The 13,569-nt window shown below is 37.7% G+C and overlaps 2 protein-coding genes across 2 annotated transcripts; both read right to left on the reverse strand.

Moving 5' to 3' along the window:
* Positions 1-189: 189 nt before the first annotated feature.
* On the reverse strand, positions 190-2,796 carry LOC140008408 (F-box/kelch-repeat protein At1g55270-like). Its single transcript, XM_072052611.1, has 2 exons — positions 2,634-2,796; positions 190-1,515 (listed from the first exon to the last, which is right to left on the reverse strand). The coding sequence occupies exons 1-2, from the start codon at positions 2,658-2,660 to the stop codon at positions 256-258; spliced, it is 1,287 nt and encodes a 428-aa protein (XP_071908712.1). The 5' UTR covers positions 2,661-2,796; the 3' UTR covers positions 190-255.
* Positions 2,797-9,574: 6,778 nt separating this feature from the next.
* Positions 9,575-13,007, reverse strand: LOC140008409 (uncharacterized). The gene is made up of 4 exons (XM_072052612.1): positions 12,239-13,007; positions 10,944-11,108; positions 10,786-10,837; positions 9,575-10,173 (listed from the first exon to the last, which is right to left on the reverse strand). Exons 1-4 carry the CDS (start codon positions 12,493-12,495, stop codon positions 10,084-10,086), a joined length of 564 nt encoding a protein of 187 aa, XP_071908713.1. The 5' UTR covers positions 12,496-13,007; the 3' UTR covers positions 9,575-10,083.
* Between the last annotated feature and the right edge of the window lie 562 nt (positions 13,008-13,569).

Below are 13,569 nucleotides of genomic sequence, written 5' to 3' on the forward strand. Positions count from 1 at the left end.
GTTTGAGATGCCGCATCCATACGTAGAACAACCATGTATCACAAAACCTTTGCTCTGCTTCTTCAGTCTAACAAGTAAAACCACCATTGTTATCTACCCAGAGTCTAGAGAGGACAGAACTAAATTAATCATACATCTACGAGGACAAACCTTGCTTGTCAAAAGCCATATAGTTAAGAGCATATCAAATTGGGGAAGCAAATAAGGATATAAATATTTTGAACCATTTCTATTTTCCAAGTGTAGTTACAATCTTCAAGCCTGAAGAACCTGGCAATGAACTATATGATGTTTAACACGATTCCTACCTGCAAGGCCTGACAAGAAATTTGTAACCAAAGTCTTCAACTGCCCTTTTCCCGAAATAGTTTCCCATAAATGTTCCGCTGGGGCTCCACTCCTACTGTCATCAGATTTGGAAACATCAACCACAGAAATACTCATGTTGTTCCGGATGATGCACAACTTTCCATTCAGAGGGAGGAGTGCAGCTGCCTCCAAAGCTTTGGAATTACCCAAATGCATCTTACTATCTATGTGCTTGCTCCAAGAATCAGTTGCTTCATCATATACCCTAAGTTTGCAGCCATCCTTACACTCCAATGCATACAGATGCCCATTCATTGAAGTGCTAGGGTTCCTCCAGCCTGCTACCATTCCATCATACACAGGGTACCACCTGTCAGTTTCGGGTTGGTAGAGCTCACTAAGAACCTGTCGATGAGATCCTAGCCCCTTCAAGAACCACTTGCCCTCATAAACAACACCAATGAAGGGCACCATTGCTGTACTCATCTCACAAATAATGGACCATCTGTTCTTGTTGGGATCATAAACTTCAGCTGATCTAAGTGACCGATGAATCCCGTCATTTTCTCCACCAGCTACATATAAACAGTTATTTATAACACAAGAGCCAAAGAAATGCCGCCTTTGAAGCATATCTGGTGCCCGGTGCCATTTATTTGTTCTTGCACTATAAAAGATGACTCTTCTCATTGATCCCTTCACCGGGTCTTTACCACCAAATAGGTACAGGTGACAGCCACTGAGTACAGCACATCCAAACCCAAGGGCTTCTGAATATTCTTTAGGAACAGGTGGAAGAGGTTGCCACAGCTGATACATAGGATCAAAAGCATGCCATGATATTTTACCATCTCGATCTCTCTTCATAATGTATATCCATTCTTCTGCAATCCCTAGATTTTTCCGAAGAGAATAGAAGAAGTTACCAGCCAGAAGACGATACCATCTCTTGCAGACTAATCGGAGTTTGCGATGTTCAATTCTTGGGACCCGAATTAAGCATGCAATGGCAAGATCATCTGGAAGTCCTGGCAATAACGGGGATTGGCTACGATTTTTGTCTCGTGGTGGTTTCTGTCTAGTAGGGTGAATGGAAGGTTTGATGTCAGGTTGAAGACAGAGCTTTGTTCCAGGAACATACTTTTTAGCTCCTGCAACAGTTTTGAGGCCCGCATCAACTCGACAAAGACACGCTGTTGTATCAACCTGCAAATGTACAATTATCAAGAAGAATTCGATTGTTCAACATTTCTCTCCATGTCAATGACTTGGACGTTATAGATATTCAGTTGTAATTCATGAAGTACACAAACAGGCACTTTAGTAAACCTTTACCAAATATAACAACTAAAAATAATCACTCAAACTAGTCAGAAAATCTCAATAAGATTGAGACACCTGACTCTAAATGTATGTTTTCATTTGTGCTTAATATACACTGCAATATTGTAGCTTCGCAGAACATTCTGGTCCAAATATCTTCTAACCAGTTAATATGTGATCAGAACATGCTTGTTTGAACAATTATCCACCACTTGGTGAAAGATGACATTTAAGTTTAATTCAGATTTAGCTACCCTTCAATGCATTATCATGTCTAACTTCTAAAATTGAGATGTTTGGCATGAAGTCAAAGTGTTTGACCAAGTATGCTACAAGAAAAATATGAGTAATCTAACATGTACAATAAACTAAAACTCGTGGCACAAGAATACTGCCAGATACTTCCTCTACCCATTAGGACACTACCCAAACAGGGCGCCCCCCCTTGGTGGCGTTTTTTTTTTTTTTTGGGGGGGGGGGGGGGGGGGGGGGGGGAGGGTGTTGAAGGGAGCTAATTTATAGTAGTGAAACTCTTCCGTTCTCAATTTCTATTGAGTCTTAAATACACCCACATCATGACAACATAGTTTGCTCACGGCGAAACCTCATTTAGATTAGGTGGTGACAAAATCCTAAATAATGCATCCGAAATCACAAAATAGGAAGGAAATAGAGAAAGGATACATGTACAGACTTGGCAACTTAAAATGGGAAAACAAACTAATGGAGCTCTAGTTTTGGAGGTAATTACTAGAGATGTGAGGCACCCGAATTTTCCAAGTACCATATCAATTGGTAATGGAATTATTTTTTTATTATGCATCTTATTCCAATAATTAGCAATCATCCTATCATATATGCATCGCGAAATATTTTTTAAAGAAATCAGAGGACAAAAAATTCCACAAATGAAAGCAAGACAACTTCGTTCTCCTATAAGCTACTCCTACCAAGATAATGAAAAGTAATTGGAAAGAACACAAAGAGAGTCCAGATTTTACCAGGGGAGGCTGAAGCATCCTATCCATCCTTGGACAATAATCACTCGGAAATTTACAACATCATTTGCATCTACACTAACGCAACTCCAATTCTCCGCATCTTCAAAAACCCATCTCGAAAATCAAAAACCCACAATGAATGATCTCACATTTCACAGTTTCAGGCATCATAGACGGGGAATCCGAACCCTCAAAAGTCTTATAGTCTTTGAAACAAGCCCTAAAACCGCAAATGCGGGACAGCCAGAAAATGCGAGAAAGCACTCAAGAAAGACAGAAGACGAGACAGATAGATAGAGACCCTCCCTTCCACTTCCTTTCACCCTCACAAGCCCCTCAATCTCTCACTATTGAAAGATTCAAGTGGAAAATTGGGCCCATAAACTCAAATGGCACAACCTACCAAGCACAAGAGTGTGTACAACAAGAGACCAAAATCAAAGAAGAAAAATAAAAAGGAAAAAGGCAAAACCTAAACCATGGATGAGGAAGATGAGCTGGGTGACATATTTGGCTACTGTTTTTAAAATTGGTAAAGAGGATTGAAATAGTCTAATAAGTAGTCTTTTCTGATTGTATGACAGCTGCTTCTTCTTCACCTGTTCATGCCTTCTTTTTCAATTGTTTACTAAACGTATAATTACCAACAGAAAAAAGGCGTCCAAATGATAATTATTTATTCATTGGAAGGTTAATTTTGTCCGAATACGTACTATAATTCAAGAAAATGTCACATACCAACTGACCAAGTACTAGTTGCACAATGCAAATTTAAAAAAAGAACTTCACTACCTAGTACCTACCAAGATTCCTATCTTTGCCCTTCATCGTACCTAATTGAAAATTTTAATCACAAAAAATATAAAAATTTTTTGATAAACAAATTACAATCCAAACACATTGAATTAAAGCTTTTTAAATATTTTTTTACTCCGCATGAATTAAATCGCTATAATATATATTTTTTTACTAAAAATTCAGACAATGACAACCCAAATTAACGAAAGGTGACTAAAGAAATCAAATGTGGTGTCAATAAACAAGGAGTTTGTTTGGACAGGAGGTTATTTAAAATATTTATTTGAAATAATTACTATAGCATTTTTTGTGATATGATGTATGTGAGATAAAAAGTTAGTTAGAAATTGTGTTTATGATATAACTAGAAAAAAAATTTGAATTTTTGTTTGCCTTCTTTCTAGATCATTTATAGAAATTGAATAGGGGAATAATTTTCGAATATATATTATTATTGTTTGCTGAAAGCGAAGACTGTGGAATACGCAGCATTGAAAAGAAGTCTGTATAAAGATTCAAAAATTTGGAACATTGTCCCACAATTTGTCAATTCTAACAAATGTGCCTTAAAGTAGGAGAAATTTTCCACTGTGTCTGGGCCCAACATCCATCATACTTGACTTGCTCCACTAAGGCTGATTTTTGGTCATGGAAAGAATTTGGGTCCACCCTCCAGCACTTTGATCCTATTGGATACTTGATTTTCTACCTTTTTTTTTTTGTTTTTTTTTTGGTAACTCGGAACGGGTCTCAACCCGAATCCTTAGGATCCGAGCCGGCACACCAAATCTGAGGGAAGCCGATAGCCCCATACAGCTTTTTCGGACGAGTTAAGATGTGCAGCGTAGCGAGCACAAATCGAACCCGATCAGTGAAAAAGCCGGCAACTCAAGGCTGATCCCTCAACCGCTGCGCCATATGCCCTGGGACCTTGATTTTCTACCTTCCGAGTAATGTGCGGCAAAAAGGGGGAAAAAAAAAAGGGAAACCCAAAAATGAGGGGATCTATTTGGATGAGATTGCTGCTAATGGCACGGCCCATTGCACTAATGTCCAATAAACTTGGAAACACATAAAGATCGGATCCGTGGCATCATAAACGAATCCCTAGTTAGTCCAGTAAACGTAATTGAACTTTGAACTCAAAAGTGGGGAGAAAAGGGAATTTGTGATTGTGCATGCTCTTGCTCGTGCATTGCCATATCTTTTCCGGTTTTTGCAAAATCATCCCAAATGATTTTTAACCAAGAAGCTGAGCTTATATGATTGATTGGGCGAAAGAGTGTAGTAGCGCCGTGTGTGGGTGTCCCTTTGCACCTTCCATTTATTGCACTTACGTGAAAGCGTAGTCCTTGCCAAACCTAATTGCCTTGATCATTACTGTCACTGTCCATGAACTTTTCCCTTTCAGTTTTACTTTTACACACCTACTCGTTTTTGTTTTTCATGGAGGATGGAGAGGAGAGGAGAGGAGGGAGGGAGTTAAAAGACACCCTAGAGGACTTGTCATTTTTGCTGTCCAAAGGAAACTATTACTGGGAGAAGAAGCAAATCTCTGTGATTTGCTTCAACTCGTGCATGCTTTTTAATTCAATCCATTATCCATCTGCCAAAAATTTAAATCTAAAATAAATGTCTTCTATCTACACCATTTTCTGTTCCAACATCTGTCAAATCACCATATATCCTTTATAATTATCTTATTGTAATTCTTTTTCTTATCCCTTTTAAGTTTCAACGATCACTTTTTTAGTTAAATTTTTTTAAGTCTTTGATTTTCATATTCTATTCTATTAGCAGTGTTAGAACTTAAAGGATCAAGAAAAAGAATTAAAATAAAGTGTTTGTGAATAATATACAGCGATTTAATGGATGTTGAAATACGAAATAGTAAAGGAAATGGAATAGAAGATCTCTTTTTTTTTTTTACAACCAAAAAGCGAATCAATTCGCACTCCCTATTGGAATACTACAAAGGGTACAAGTTGCTCTTCTTTTCCTTCATTTTTTTTTTTTTGGCCCTTTTGGCAAAACAAAAAGAAGAAAGACAATAGCCTTTCTCGTAGTAGCAATAATGTGCCACTGACAAATTACGTTCGACCTTCCAACATAGAAAGAGTGAGATTCCCGCTCGCATGGTTTGCAAACTTCACTGCACAGTGCATACAGCCACAACCACAAAAGAAGTGGAGAGGTTCCGAGGATGACAAACAAGAAAATCAAAACCAAAATCACGTTTTAAATCACTCTCTGTTTCTCTTCACGCCAAAATCATATGGTTGTTTTACGCCATTGTTGCCCTCTTGATAATGGCCACATGCATTGGTACAAACCGGCAGTCCGTTGATTAGTTCAAGAGAAAATTTTGATAAAAAAGGGGCAATATTTCCCCTAGCTTGACCGGCACTTGACATGACACAAATGCATTTACAATTATTAAAGTATTTTGTAAGTGTCATCTTCCAATCGAAATGGTAACTTGAATGCTGGTTGGAAGTAACCAACAGCTAGCATGTAATTTTTAGTTCTTTTAACCGCGCTGCCACAATGGCTACACTATGACTACAACATCAGTCATTGACTTGGTTGGTTTGGCGGATGGCAAATGGGTGGGACTCAATTGAAATTTGAAACTGTAAAATATGGACTGTATTCAAACAGTTCCATATTAGTCTTTCTTCTTTTTTTTTTTTTGTCGACACAGGGGTATCCGGGTCAATCCTTACGGGGCCCGACTAATTCCCTGCGGCTCGGATCCAGCGCCCCAACCCGACCCGAACACGTTAAGTGCGCGGAGGAATCCGGTGGAGCAGAGACTCGAACTTGTGACCTCAAGGTTCACTGGTGAGAGGCGCTGCCGCTGGACCATTCACGCAGGGGCCCATATTAGTCATGGGGACTAAAATGGGTTAGACGACCTATTTTAATACCGTCCAAATACTCAATAAATTTCATTTTGTTTTTTGGTAAAATTCTTTTTTTTCCTTAATCAGATGCCTCAATATTGGTATGTGCATGCGTGTGTCATCTGGTATGTTTGTTTACCTTTGTAAAAGTTCTACACTTCTCTTTGCATGTTGTGTGATAGTTTTCCAAACTATATGTATATATAAAAAAAAAAAAAAGTACTAGATATGAAATTCATAAAAGATCAACTCTCACCAAGCCAGTATTTGGATAAAGTTTGAGCTTCAAATTTTACTTGATATGAAATTTTCATTAATTCAAAGTATTGCTAGCCAATATGCATACAAGGTAACACAATAATGATTCATCATTACCACAAAGTGTAAGAAGTAATCTTTGTTATTTGTATGCACGAGCAAGTGCTTTGAATTCGAGAGTAGAGATTATTCTAGGAGGCAAAAACATGGGTAAACTGACTTATAGCTCATGTGATCCAAATTTTGTCACATCTTCAATTCTTGGATTAGTGAGATGGTATGACAAGCCAATTTGGCTAATTCCTTAGACTATTGCTTGAAAGAAAAAAAGACGTCTACATACGGATCTGACAGGTAGGGGGTATAAATTTATGGGTACCGGGCTGTCTCAGCCCGGCACCTGACACTTTTCTTTTTTTTTTTTTTTTTTTAAAAAATCCACATGGGTGCCGGGCTGTCTCAGCCCGGCACCTGACACATTTTTAGCAGGTGTGGGCTGACAGAATTTTGTGTCGGGCAGATTCTCCTTTTTTTTTTTTTTTTTTTTAAAGCTGTGCACCAGACAGCTTTTTAAAGCCATGCGCCCCTCCATGCAATTTCCTGACCCGCCAGAGCTTTTGTATTTACGTTCTTAGCAATTTTGCACAAATCTATTTTCATCTCTTTCTTACGTTTCAACTTTGAAATGAAAATTAATTAACTTAAAAGACTAAAAGATTTAGTACTTCAGGTCGACTCAACTTTTTATTAAACTTTTTTTTTTCTTGTTTTGATTTTTTGATTTTTTTTTATGGGACATTTATGGAATTATCCTCACAATACAAACTACGAAAAAAATTCAGAACTTAAATAGATGTTCTATGGTTATGCATTATGTTCGATTGGTAAAATGCATTAATTCAATATAAGTACCAACATGAGAATGAATACAAATTCTAAAATGTTACGGTTAATTACAATTAATTCCAAAACCATATATCTTATTTCTCACTTTACCTCCGTAATTTTTATTTTTGCTCAGTTAACCCCCTATACGATGAAATTACCCTTCCCATATTTTCATTTTTCATTTACCTTTTTCCGTTTACCTTTAATTACCCTTCCTTTTTTCGTCTATTTTATTCTTTTTTCTCTTTCCTCTATCTTTCGTCCTTTTCAATATAAAGAAAAGGAACAATAAAGTGACAAAGAAAATATAAGAGCACAAAAGAGGAAGAAGAAAATGCTAGAGGAAAAAGAGTTAATAATTGTATAGGTATAATTGTTTCCAATGCAAGACAAAGCGAGACAAAAAACGTTGTTAGGAGCTAAAGTGAAAAATGATATATATTCTAAGGAAATTAATTATGATTAACGCCTATGCTCAATTTGTAACAAGTTCAAATCATCAAAAGTAGCATCCTCTACCCTGATCATGGATTCATGATCTTCAATGTCCAATGACCCAACAAGATTAAAAAACTTTACTTTAAAATTGCTCCTAAATACTTAATAAATGCTTTTGATACTTTTTCATTGGTATTATTTGTTCGTTATCCAAAAGTTGAGAGTTGAGCCTCTTTTAAAAGAGTTACTCTACTCTCGCGGATGTTAAGAATTACCCTGAACCATTCATATTTCTCCCTTGCCGCCCCTTTCCCTATCAGTTCACCAAAAAAAGCCCTAAGCGGTTATTTTTTTTTCAATACTAGCAATTGTAGTGGAAAAGTTGATTTCCCCTGTGGGTTGATCAAAAAACCCTAAGTTGTTGTGGGTTGATCAAAAAACCCTAAGTGATGAATTTTGTTTCAACCTAGCAATTCTAGTAGAAGGTTGGAGTCACGTACGCTAATTTTGCTGACCGGTTATATTTTTTTTTTTTGTTTTTAAGAAAACACCGTGGGTGTCAGTGAAAGAATGTGTCAGTTGCCGGGCTGAGACAGCCCGGCACCCATGTGGATTTAAAAAAAAAAAAAAAAAAAAAAAGAAAAGTGTCAGGTGCCGGGCTGAGACCATAAATTTATACCCCCTGCCTGTCAGAACCGTAAGTAGACGTCTTTTTTTCTTTCAAGCAATAGTCTAAGGAATTAGCCGACAAATTTTGAGCCACCGTATCTATATAAACCGGGTCTATTCAAGTATTTGCTACACATAGCTGGGATGGGGTCTGCCCGATCCCAGGGGATATAAACAGAAGTGTAGTTTCTTGCCAGCATGGTTATAATACGAGCCACCGTATCTATATAAACCGGGTCTATTCAAGTATTTGCTACACATGGCTGGGATGGGGTCTGCCCGATCCCAGGGGATATAAACAGAAGTGTAGTTTCTTGCCAGCATGGTTATAATACGATCAACAGATTACAAAATATTCCAGCCAGCACCAAAAGCACACACAAATGCAGAGGTTCACTACCTCAGTAAGATACATCAAGACCCACGCCTGCCTCTAAGGACTTTTCATGTTACGGCTACTCCTTCCAAGGAAAAAAAGGAAAAAAAACGAAACGAGTTAGAAGCAGTTGCAAGTCTTTGCAGAAACAGGAAGCTCGTCAAACATTCAATCAACGACGTGAATTTGCGCCCCCACATTCCACACACGTAATTGAGGATGGATTTTGTTGACGAGGCACAGTTTCTTGACGTAAATGGTTAGAATCGGAAGAGGTATAGCCTGGGAAAATCTATCCTCAACTAATTGATACTATGGAGTTCTCCTTCTTCCTGTGTTCGGAGTGAGAGAAACAGGTGTGGCTGAGGTTTGGGAAATTGGGTGATTGATGAAGAACATCAGGGGAAAGAAAGCTGTCGATATATTCTCAAATACGCCGAATCCCACATATTAGATACCCAACCCGCCCAAATCAAATTTGGGTAGTGGGTACCCATTGGGTCTCAAGTTCCAAATGAGAAGATAGAAAAATGAAAAATGGAGCTATTGGAGCCAAACATCCACGATTTGCCTTTAAACAAACGCCAAAAAGAGAGAACAAAGAAGGATAAAAAAACAAAGCTCTGGGATTTGTATGTACCATCATCACCCATTTCACTCATGTTACAGCTACTTGTAATCTTAGGAATCTAAAGAGCAGAATGTACATATCAGATTGCAAGAAAGTTCGGAAAAACTATTCCAGCAATCTAAAAGAGTGGAACCTACTCCACATAAGAGGAAAGCGATAGCGAGCTGAACTCACATCATAATAAGCCTACCATTGTATTTCCGTGATCTGTAATCATTTCTTACTGGCAGTCAATCAAGAGATTACTGAATTAATAGCAGGTCGCTGCCTGGATGTAATTCTGGCACTTCAGCTGTCTAAAAAAAAAAAAAAAACTAATTTTAGTACAAAAGGGGGAAAAATAATACGCAGGATCTCCTTCTGGGTATCACCAGTGTCCAATGAATGAATGGAGTGCCAGATAGCCACATCCTCCGGCAGCGGAAATGCTATCCATGCTCTGTCCCTATTGAGTCAGGAATTTGTTCAATTGAGCCCAAAAAATGTTTAATCTGTGCGAAGCACATCAGGCTGCGGCTTGAAAGTCCCAAGAAGCAAATATGGCAGGATAACCATGCCCGCCATGAATAGAGTGAACTGCCATATTACACAAGACAATTAGGCATCATCCTAGAAACTCTGAAACACTCAGTTCATCATTCATTTTGACAAATCATCCTGCACAATCTTCATATTTTCTAACATTGATTATTTTGTACTTCTTCCTTCGGGTCAGAAGTGAAAACTGTTAGACGATGAGGATCATTGCTTCAAGATAAAGCAAAAATGCAAGTGAAACTAACAATTTCTCTTCCTTCCCCCAGCCCCCACACACAATCCCCCCCCCCCCCCCGCCCCCAAAAAAAAAAAACCTTTTTGGGGGGGGTTGAGGGAATCTTTTCTTAATCATCAACTCGAGCTGTCATTTTATCAGTCTAAACATGGTTATCACAAAAAATCTCCTCCAAAAACAAAAACAAAATCAAAATCTCCTCCAATACCAATCTCCACAAAGCAAATCGAGTGTTTTCATTCCTTAAAACAAGTAGAGTCTCTCTTTTTCATATGGTGTAGGTAAAACGCTTTTAAGCATCAGAACATCTGCAAGTATGTAGAAAAACCTTAAAAGACACAAAAAGCACTCATGCTTGGCCTTGAAAACTTTAATCTCTCTAAAAGGAGTAAACAAAAACAAGTTAAAGAATGTACCACAAGAGGCAGGGTCAAGAAACTCCAGATTGGCCACAATGCAAAAGAGAACCTGAATTTAGAAAATGCACTCAGAAAAAGAAGGGCAGCCTAAAAGACCAGAAAACAAATATACAATATATAAAAGCAATCAGAATAGCGAGTATGGTTCCTCTTACAAGCAGAAAGAAATGAGCCCAAGCACAGTAATGAATGGCAAGGCAGCTATACTTGAAATCTCCCACTTCTCACTGGACTTCCGAACACCCCAAGCTAACATGCTTGTATACAAGAAAAATAGAACATTCAAACTGATTCCCAACATCCCCATGTACAATGGAATCCTGCATATGAATATGCCATCATGAACATCAACTACTAAATCCATGCCAGTTTAATGGTACATAGTGGTACCTATATTTGACAAATATCTTCATGTCCACAAAAAAACACATTATGCAATGCATAGTTTATGAGAAGTTAATTAATGTTATTCAACAACTATGCGACGGCACATTGAAATTCCTAAGAAAAGCATTATATACTATCATTTGAAGCAGTATCAGCAATGCTCAATGCGTCTTGAAGCATTTAGTCAAAGGACATCAATTAGTTTGAGGAATAACAATTGTAAAACCGTTGCCAATGCCAGAAACAGATTCTACAACTGTTGCATGTTTGAGTGAAGTAAAAGTAACATCATTAGTTACTTTGTTCAGCTAAATGGTCTAGGAAGCTTTTATATCAAAGTTATAGGTGGATGCACGTTTGAAGTTGAGAAATGGATTTGAATTCACCAAAGCCAGAACATTGAATTGTACAGACACAGCATGTAATTTGAATTCACCAAAGCCAGAACATTGAATTGTACAGACACAGCATGTAAAATAGGATTTGATGTTTTGCTCTACGCCTGCAGTGGAAGCAAATAGATATATCTATTTTGTAGTAGAGATACTGCTCATGCTTGTGGAATCCCCAGTGACTGCCAGCGGTCTTCTTTTGTCATGCTTATAAAACTGAACATACTCAAAAATTTGTAGAACATACTTGTGCATTTAGAACACTTAAAAAGAAAATACTCCAACGAATTGATAAACAAGTCTTATTAACAAGCTTTGAGAGATTTTTTATCAATCTTATTGGTATTAAGCTTCTTTTGCATTAGAAAAGCACTTGGAGCCACGATTTCCACGAAACTAATCAATGTGCAAAAGAAGGTGAAGCACAAAGTTGGCTGCAAACAGACAAATTTAAGAATAGCTGCAGGTCGTCTTGGCTTCTGATAATTTGCAGTACAACAACAAACTGTAAATAACTTATACAATTCCCTTCGACTAGTCCTTTCAGTTTTTAATTTGTTTTCATTTTCCTCGTCATTTAATGAGATCAAGTAAAGCATCCCCGTTATTAACTGCAATACAAATGAACGACAAAAGAATCATGTTTTAGAAGCTTTAATTCGTAGGTTTACCTTCTAATGCGATCGTCATGCCAAAGGAGGTATATAAAATTCGAATGTCTGTCACCATAATAAATGATAAAAACTGCGGATGCAATCCAAAGAAAATTCTCTACAACCTCAACCCATGTCCGAGTTTTAGGAACTAAGGTAGCTGAAGGAATTGGTCTTGAGCATGCGTCATCCTCGAGATCATCACCACTTGATGCATATCCCTGACTATGCCTCTGCCTCATGTATCCACCTCCAACTGGAGTTCCACCAGACATATCAACAAATGGACGAAAAGCCACAACTTTCACTCCTAAATCGCCACCTAAAACTTCGATGCTCCCACTAAACTAATTCTGCTCAAAATGAATCAAAGAATGCTGATAAAAGAGTCTCAGTATCTTTACATTATCCTGAAATAAAATTTCCAACAAAGCAGAGAATTCCCAAGCCACAACCAATTGATCAATATCATCTCATTCCCAAAACCCACAAGCCTATCAATCCAAGTAAGAATCTCTCAATCAATGAAACACAAAATTCTGACAACACGTATCGAGAAAAACCAATCTTTTCACAGAATCCACCTCAAGAAACAGCAGAATTTCCAAGGATCAAATACAAACCTGCACCTTTCCTCAGAAAAATCCATCTCAAGCCCAAAACTCTACAACTTTCCCATGGTTCAATCAGTTGAACCACGGATACGGATTCAAGAAATCTGTATGAACTCAGAAGCCGGACTGTTTGACTTCCCAAATAACACAATCAGCAACACACAATAATTAATGCCGCCAAAAATTGAAGAAAAAATGGATAAAAACAAGAAGTAGGTCGGGCAAAAGAAGCCAAGAAAGGGTTTTGGTTGGGCTGTCTTGGACTCTTGTTCCTTGACAGAAAACCAAATTTAACTTGAGAGGGGATGTATGTATGTTTTGTGCTGTGTGTAAGCGTGCGTTTTAAAGATGGGCAGGTGCCTGCCCTTCCTAATATTGGAGATTCGTTTCTTTGCTCAAGCCCTGAGGAATGTGTTCAATTGGGATTTACAATTTTGTAAAGTGTATTTACCTTTTTTTTTTTTTTTTTTTTAAGTGTAAGTGAAAGATTCTCACTTACACTCCTCCAATTCATCCCTCCCTTCAATTAGAGTTATTTATTTATCAACTAGTAATTTAAAAAAAAAAAATTTCCCCCTTCTTTTAATACTTATCTTTCTTTGGTATAACTTCTTGATTTTCCTGCAGGGGAATCTTCAGAATTTGTTTATTTCAATCTAGAAGGTGTTGGCATTTTCAACAATTTTTTTTTTGGCCGCTGTAAGGTGCGGTAAGATACTAACTCGAATGTCCAAT

The sequence above is a fragment of the Coffea arabica genome, chromosome 6c (assembly GCF_036785885.1).
Source record: "Coffea arabica cultivar ET-39 chromosome 6c, Coffea Arabica ET-39 HiFi, whole genome shotgun sequence".
In the NCBI taxonomy this organism is placed as follows: domain Eukaryota; kingdom Viridiplantae; phylum Streptophyta; class Magnoliopsida; order Gentianales; family Rubiaceae; genus Coffea; species Coffea arabica.